Source organism: Macrotis lagotis, chromosome 5 (genome assembly GCF_037893015.1).
Source record: "Macrotis lagotis isolate mMagLag1 chromosome 5, bilby.v1.9.chrom.fasta, whole genome shotgun sequence".
In the NCBI taxonomy this organism is placed as follows: domain Eukaryota; kingdom Metazoa; phylum Chordata; class Mammalia; order Peramelemorphia; family Peramelidae; genus Macrotis; species Macrotis lagotis.
In genome coordinates, this window is record NC_133662.1 from 68,664,549 (window position 1) to 68,673,457 (window position 8,909).

Sequence of the window (8,909 nt, forward strand, 5' to 3'; positions counted from 1 at the left end):
TCAGGAAAAGGACCTTTACTGCCATAGCAGAGATAGTACCATACCAGAGGAACTCTCCTCATAGTTCCAGGGCAGAAAAGAGTACTTATAGTCAACCACAGACCATAGCACAGGCCAAGAGAGCAGTCATAACCTTCAAAATGATCTTGGAGGAATTGAGGTCCTTTGGGGTGTTGCTGAAAACATCTGCAAAAAACATTAAAAGCTTGGGACAGTGAGTCCTTCACCCTGGAAGCAGAGGCCCACCTTAACAAAGAGTTAAAATCAAGTCATAGGCTAGGGAAATGAGCAAACAACAAAAGAAAAAAAAATCTGACTATAGACCTACAACATAGAATCAACTACCCAACAAAACTGAATATAACTTTTAGGGGGAAAAGATGGATAATCAATGAAAGAGGGAATTTTTAAACTGTCCCAGTGAAATGACCAGAGCTGAACAGAAAATTTGATCAAGCATATGACTCAGGTGAAGGATAGAGAGTGGATGAGAAGGTCAAATTATGTGGGACAATGATATTGAACTACTTATATTCCTGCATGGGAAGATTATATTCATAATTCATATGAACCTTCTCATTTATTAGAACAGTTAGGAGGAACATATACAGATAAGGCTTGGGAAGGGGTTGAATTTGAAGGTGTAATATATTAAAAAGATGAAGTTAATGGGTGACAAAGGAATATACTGAACTGATTGGTTCTTGTCCTTCATTATCGAAGAAGACCAAAATGACATCACTATGTTTGAGACAAATTATAGTGTTATCCTCCTGTGGTTGATTGTACCAATACGAGCTCAGACTGTTCTACCTCAGGTTGGGCACAAATAATCCATGTGAACACCTGGGGGTGGGTACTCTAAACTTAAAAATGTCACATTTCTTTTGAACTGCTTCAATTTGACCTTCCTCATAGTGTATAGCACTCTCACTGATGAGGGCACTCCATGCTGGGAAGTCTTGTGCCAGTGTCTCCCATGTTGTACAATCAATTCTAAACTTCTTCAATGAGACTTTCAGGGTGTCTTGGTATCACTTCTTCTGACCCCCACCCCTGGAATGCTTGCCCTGAGTGAGTTCTCCATAAAATAGTTTTTTTGGTCAAACATTCTACCAACATGTCCAATGCATCATAGTTGCACTCTCTGTAGTAATGTTGGCATGCTAAGCAGTTTAGCTTGAGAAAAGACCTCAGTGCCTGGTATCTTCTCCTGCCAGATGATTTTCAGAATCTCCTTAAGACAATTTAAATGGAAGTGATTCACTTTCCTGACATAACACTGGTAGAATGTCCAGGTTTCACAGGCATAGAGCAATGAGGTCAGCACAATGGCTCTGTAGACTTTCAGTTTGGTAGTTAGTCTTATCTCTCTTCTATCCTATACTTTGTCTCAGATCCTCCAAAATACTGAGATAGCTCTGGCAATGCATGTGTCAACCTCATTGTCAATGTGTACCTCCTTGGAAAGGACACTGTCAAGTTAGGTAAACTTATCCACAATATTCAAAACTCTATTTGCTGTAATCAATGGTTACACATATGGATAGTGTGGTGCTGACTGATGGAGCACCTGTGTTTTCTTGATGTTAATTGTTAGAGCAAAATTAGCACAAGCAGCAGAGAATCGATCCATACTTTGTTGCATCTCAGCTTCAAAGGCTGCATAGAGTACACAATCATCTGCAAACAGAAGATCATGCACCAATACTCCAATCACTTTGGTCTTGGCTTGTAGCCTTTTCAAGTTGAAAAGTTTACCATCAATACAGTAGCTGACCTTAAAACCATGGTCATTCTTACTGAAGGCCTTTGATAACTTGCCTGAAAATTTAATGCTGAAAAGTATGGGAGCAAAGATACATCCTTGTTTTACTCCATTAGACTGAAATAGCTCATAAGGAAAAACAAATGATCTACAGATCAAAGAGAGACAATATAAGAACTATTAGATATCTTAAATTTATGATATAAAGAACCTGAATGCAATATCATAAGAAATTGTTAAGGAAAATTTTCCTCAGTTTTATAACAAAAGGGTAAAGTAGAAATAGTTTACCATCTGAAAAAATCCAAGGAATAAAACTTACAGGAATTTCATAAGACAAGTTTCAAAACTACAGGTTAAAAAGAAAATATCGCAAGCAACAAGAAAAAAATTTAATACTGTGGAAATGTAGTCAGGATTTTACAAGATAGAGCAGCTTCTACTCTAAAAGATCATAATTCTTGGAACATTATTTTTGAAGAGCAAAAAGAGCTTAAGGTTATGTCCAAGAATAACTTAGCTAGTAAATCTGAATATAATCTAAAATGAAAAATGGGCAATTGATGTACTGAAAGATTTTCAGTTATTTGTAACAAAAATACCAGAACTCTAGAAAATTCAGTATAAAAGATCCAGAAGAAACATAAGGAATATTAAAGACTAAATGTAAGACACTCATTAAAGTGAAACTGTTTACTGATTTTATATATGAAAATATTATCATTATTCTAAAACCTGCTTGAAAGAAAAGTTGTGGACTGAATTGTGTATGATGAGATATTTCAAAAACAACAAAATTGGGTAGGGAAAGGTAAAAGGGAGAAAATTGGTTATGAAAGGAAGAATTAATAGAGAGGAAGAAGATGGGGAAAGCTTAGAACCTTATTCTCATTTGAATTGAATCAGAAACAACATATACATCTGAAAGGAAGGAGGTCTTCAGTACATGTTCAAATATGGAAAAAAGCAGGGCAAGATGGGGACAGATTTTTAGATGGGTGTATATGGATGAGATATGGTGGGGGGGGAGAGTAGAAGAATGGAGACTTGGGGGGGGGTAAGATAAGGTAATAGGACAGAGTAAAAATAAAGGCCGAGAATGAGTGAGCAAAAATAAAATGAAAAGAAATTCACAAATAGCAGTTATAAGTTTGAATGTGAATGGTATGTTTATAGAAGTTCACTTTGTAATGACAAAGAACTGGAAATTGCAGGGATCCCCCAATCCCCCTCAACTGGGAAAGTTTTCTAAAAGATATGGAACATTATAGTGGTGCAATATTACTTTTCTATAAGAAATGATGAGCTCAATGAATTTAAAATGGCATGGAAAGACTTGCACAAAATGAGGAAGTGTCAAGTGAACAGAACCAAGAAACATTGTGTACAGTAATAGTAATAATGTGTTAAGAAAGACTTTGAGGGTTGGGGAGGCTAGGTGGTGCAGTGGATAGAGCACTAGCCCTGGAGTCAGGAGTACCTAATCAGGTTCAAATCCAGCCTCAGACACTTAATAATTACCTAGCTGTGTGGCCTTGGGCAAGCTACTTAACCCCATTGCCTTGAAAAAAAACCTAAAAAAAAAAAAAAAAGAATGACTTTGAGTGACAAAGTCATTTTTGCTATTATAAATAAATTAAAAATAAAGGACCTTTGAAGAAAGATGTAATCTACATCCAAGGAAAGTCTACATAGAATAATGTTACATACATACATAGGAGCGATCTGGGGTATGGGAGAAGATGGGGGACAGGAGTGGGGTTGTGGTAGAGGAGAGAAATTTAAAAAATTACAAGATAACTTCATTTTAAATCTTAAAGGATTAGCAATGTATATAATAGAGTTGCAATTTCATGCACAATTATCTTTTTTATAAACTCATAGAAATGATTGGTTTATTCTATAAATTGAAATTAATTTTTAAAAAGGAGCTTATGGGAGGAGCCTGAATTAAACTAGGAGACTATTCTGTCCTCTTCGCATGAAACATATTGCCAAGCAGGATGAGAGATGGGGTCATTTAACCCTCTCTGGAGAATAGCAAAGGCATTCTAACATTTCACATACAGTTCACTATTTTCATTCTTTTCCTAGCATCACTGATTTAGACATGGAAGGGAATTTGGACATTATCTAGTCCAGTAGTTTCCTTGCCACCTATGGGAAAACTCCTAAGTGTATATCATAATCAGATTAAAATATAATTAGAAGATGTATAATAAAATAAAATATAATACAACATAGATGATATTAATATGCAGTTTTCTAAATCAACCATAGCTAAGGAATCCATTTCTATTTCCTCAAATGATTCACAAATATTAAACTTTGGAAGTTATTCAAAATTCCTAATGAGTGGAATTATAACTGAAGTAGAAGAAAGAGCACTTAGAGTTAGAATCAGGGCTAGTTTGACTTAAGTCCTGTCTTTGTTAGTCAATAGCTGTAAGATGATGTAAAGTCACTGCTGCATACTAAATTTCCATATTCTCTCCTATAAAATGGGGAGTAATATCTTGTCCTAACTACCCTGTCAATTTGCTGTGGGTTCAAATGAATTAAAATATGTGAAGATCCTTTTTAACTACAAGATGTAATATAAGGATAAGGAATTATTAGTCACATAAAGCTCCTAAACCTATTGTGAATTTATTTCTAGTCAAAAAGATGTTCCCTTTTTGAAAGATCACTCCCCATTTACATAGTACAATTCTTTTTTAAAAATTTTAAAAATTAATATATTATTATTAATTTATTTCACTAATCATTTTTTGCAAGTCTGACATTTTTCTCTCTCCTCCCTTCCCTCCCCCTGACAGAAAGCAATCTGATATAACTAATTTATACCCATGCTAAATATAGATTTACAATAATCCTGTTGTGATAGAAGAAACAAATACAATTGGAAGGAAAAAAATTAGAGAGGAAAAATGGAATAATATATAAGACAACGTATAAACATTGTAATAAACATTAGTTTACCTTTAAACTCCAAAATTCCCTCGCTGGATATGGATGGCCTTTTAAAATTGTTTTTGTTTATTATACTGTTGAAATGAACCAGTCCATCATAGTTGATCATCACCCAATGCTTGGTTCTACTCATTTCACTGAGCATCAGTTTATGTAAGTCCTTCCAGACTTTAAAACATAGTTCTGTTAGCCTAATCTATCAGTTGAGTAAAACTGTTCATTTGATTGATTTCTCATCCACTAACAGTAGCATCACATAATAGAAAATTGACTTTGAAATCAAGAAGATGAGTTCAGGTTGTGTCTCTGACACATAATAGCTTTGTGATCCTAATCTCTCTGTGTCCCAAAGTTCTCTAAAACTATTTGTTATATGCAAGTTGTTGCAATGCATCATAGGTCCAGACTAAACAAAGAAAGAAACCATATGACTGAGTTAATCCAATAAATGTTTATTTTAGAATCATCCTAAAGATAATGAAGAAGGAGATGATAAATACAGGTAAACTGAGATAATTTGCAACACGAAAATAGGTGAATGCAGGTCATTGCATGGCACAAAAGATGCTTTGCTAGAAATGGAGTAAGAGGTCTGACTAAGGAGGCAGCCAACTGTAGGGATAAAGAGCTGGAAAGGAATCAGGAAAACATGAATTTAAATCCTGCCTCAGGTGCTTAGTATTCAAATATCAGTGTCATTCAGTGTCAGGTTCCTCATTTCTCAAATGGTTGTTATTCAGTCATTTCAGTCTTGTCAGACTCTTCTTCATCCAATTCTGAGTTTTCTTGGCAAAAAATACTACAGTAGTTTGTCATTTCCTTCTCCATGTCATTATACGGATGAGGAAACCAAGGTAAACAGGGTTAAGAGATTTTTCTACCGTCACATAAAGTGCCTGAGACCAAATTCAAAAAGATAAGTCTTCTTGACTCCAGGCCCAATTTTATCCATTTTACCACCTAACTGCCCCCATGTCTGTGAAATGGAGATAATAATAATAATACCTTACTTCACAATGCTGTTATGAAGATCAAATGAAATAACATATGTTGGGGGCTTTACAAACTCTAAATTGCTACATAAATGGCAATTAATTGTTGATATATTATTATCATCATTATTATTGCAATACACATAGGCATATTGTGATTAAAAAAAAATCCCTGCCATGTCTTCCCTTCTTTCTCTTAAACCTAACTCCTGCAAGACAAAAATTGATAGATGATAACCTGAGAAAAGTTGCTGACCATTGCTAGAATCACAGTAGGGAAAAGCTGATACAGTCTCTTTCCTAGGGTCCTCAGTCTATATCTCAGGTCTATCACATGGTCTATCATATAGAAGCCTGAACTATAGAATTAGTCTTATTTTCCCCTCTGTAATGTCCCTGAGCACTTTTTCCTGACAGACTTGACTGGGCCAATAAGGAGAGGCATGCATGCGCAGAGTGACTGCTTCTTTGATGTTACTTGATGAGTTTAGGAAGTTTCCTGCTCCCACATCAATATTTCTATTAAAGTCTCTGAAATGATACCTAATACCCTACATTTAAACTTGAATTTTTCTGACTATACTAGCACTTACTTCAAAAGTTATACAAACCTAGATATTGAAACAATCTCAGACAAAAGCTAGTCCAACTCCTTCCAAAAGCATGAATGTAGTCTATCAAATCCTTAAAAGGTGGTCATTTAGCCTGTACTTCAACAACTCTAATAAAGGAGAAAATGTTGAGTCAGAGTTAAGATGGATGATTTTTTAGGCTAAATGTTCTGCCTAGTGGAAGGAATAAAGTCCTTCCCAACAGCTTCTGCAGAGCCCCTTTCACTTCTCTATTCCTGAAAGAATAAATAATTGGGTTGAACATAGGGATAATGACAGAGTAGAGGACAGTGATAATTTTGTCCCTTCCCAAAGAGAGGTTGGAGGTTGGGCGAATATAGGTGTAAATTGCAGTAGAATAATAAAGGGAGACCACAGTTAGGTGAGAAGAGCAGGTGGAAAAGGCTTTCTTCTTGCCCTCAGAGGAGCGAATCCTCAGAATCGTCCTAATAATACATCCATAAGAAACCAGGATGAGGGAACAACTCCCTATTCCAAATATCACATCTACACAGAAAGCTACAACTTCATTGAGATGGGTGTCAGAGCATGACAGCTTCAGAATGGGTGGCAACTCACAGAAGAAATGGTCTATAACAAGGGACCCACAGAAGGACAAGGGCACTGCCAAGCTGGTATGGACTGCTGAATTGCTTATACCAATGACCCAGACGCTTGCTGACATACCAATGCAGACACGACTATTCATGATCATCGGATAATGAAGGGGATGGCAGATAGCAGCATAACGGTCAAATGCCATGAGAGCCAGAAGGAGAGCCTCTGAGACTAAGGCCCATGTGAAGATATACATCTGGGCCATACAGCCTGCAAATGAGATGGCAGCCCTCTGAGAAAAAAGGTTGGCTAACATCTTGGGCACAATTGTAGATGTACACAAGAGGTCAATGACAGACAAGTTGCCCAAAAGGAAATACATGGGTGTGTGAAGCTGTTGACTGGTATAGATGGTGAAGAAGATGAGAGAGTTTCCCACCAGAGCAATTACATAGATGCACAGGAAGGACACTAACAGAAATATGCGTAGCTCCGGGAGGCTGGAGATTCCCACCAGGATAAATTCTATCTCCATAGACTGGTTCTTCATCTGAAAAATCTAAGGACTGGCCTTGAAAACAAGTCAAAGAATAATGAAAATAATTTTTTACCCTCTCTTTCATTTGATTCAGTTCAAGTCAATTCAATAAGCATTTTTACACTTTTTTAATTGGAAATCATAGGAGGTCCTTTTAAGAATGCTACCTTAGGAGAATAGAGTCCATATTTTATATTATCGTTTTATTTCATATATTTATTTATTAAGTCTATCTTGAAGGCAATCTATATACATGATTCTATAGTAAGTCCAATGGAGGGTTAGGAGGAAGGGAAATACCAAGGAACAACTCTCTTCTCTGAAAGGTGACACTGATATATCTGAGGAGATAATACACTCAAAGACAAAGTTATACAATAGGGACAAAACAAGATAAACATCCAAATGAATGTTATGATAAATTAATTTACATACTAAGCTTTGGATTCAAAATATTTTATCTATTATGCTTTTTTCACAATAACTTCCATTTTATAGATGAGGAAATTGAAGTTCATAGATATTCAGTGAACTTTCTAAGTTCACACAAATCCACCTTGTTATTGGGGGGTCTTACTTTTATTATTTAATTCTACTTCTACTACACAATGGTACTATAAACATTCAGAGGAAGAGGATATCAATGAATGCTAGAGATCTGTAGAGTGAAGGGCACAGGGAAGAGATGAAACTTTAACTGAACACTGAATTAAAGGATGAGTAGATTTCATATAGTTGGGGAAGAAAGACCTGTCTGAGTCAAGGCTTAGAGTTAAAATTAGAATGGACTGTGTAGGACAGTGTGGTTCAAAGGTTGTTAGGTAAAAGACAAAATCTAAGTGGTTTGAAGCATTAAATACATTCCCATCTAATTAATAAGTAATACATAAATAAGTTTTAAATGAATGAATCAATGATTGCATAACATTCTTGAACTGAGAATAGGAAATTCAGATCATCATCCTAGTCTAGTCATTTGCTATGTAATTTTAGGTGCTCCACTTTGACTTCTCTTGTTTTCAATTTGCTCATCTGTAAAATGGGGGTGGGTGGTATTAAATGTTCTTATAAATTCTTTCAAGATCGTTATCTGACCTCCTATCACATGACCTATCAAAATGTTTTCAGTTTTTCAAAGCATCTTTAACAGTTAGCCTACTTATGTTTGACCAGAACTTCTCAGAAATATACTGCTTATAATGACTGAAACTAGATTAGCTCATATCTTTAAATCTTTTAATGAGGACTAAAATTACTCAGATGTTAAATGAAGCAAAAGGATTACAAGGTTAGGAAAAATGCTATTACTACATTTTCTAGTTTCTGATAGCCTCATCTCGGGCTACTTGTTTATGTAAGAATATGTTTTTTTACATTATGTTTAGTCACCATTTTGAATTTTTAATTAATACATTATAAATAAGAAATGGGGAATTTGTATTACCTCTTATAGAAAATATATTTTGAAT

At 35.4% G+C, this 8,909-nt stretch overlaps 1 protein-coding gene across 1 annotated transcript; it reads right to left on the reverse strand.

The window, feature by feature from the left end:
* Positions 1–6,483: 6,483 nt before the first annotated feature.
* On the reverse strand, positions 6,484–7,452 carry LOC141489307 (olfactory receptor 13G1-like). The gene has a single exon (XM_074190022.1). The coding sequence runs from the start codon at positions 7,450–7,452 to the stop codon at positions 6,484–6,486; it is 969 nt and encodes a 322-aa protein (XP_074046123.1).
* Between the last annotated feature and the right edge of the window lie 1,457 nt (positions 7,453–8,909).

What these genes read in the sequence shown, in the direction of transcription:
- LOC141489307 (XM_074190022.1), bottom strand. Translation starts at nt 7,452, where the DNA reads ATGAAGAACCAGTCTATGGAGATAGAATTTATCCTGGTGGGAATCTCC.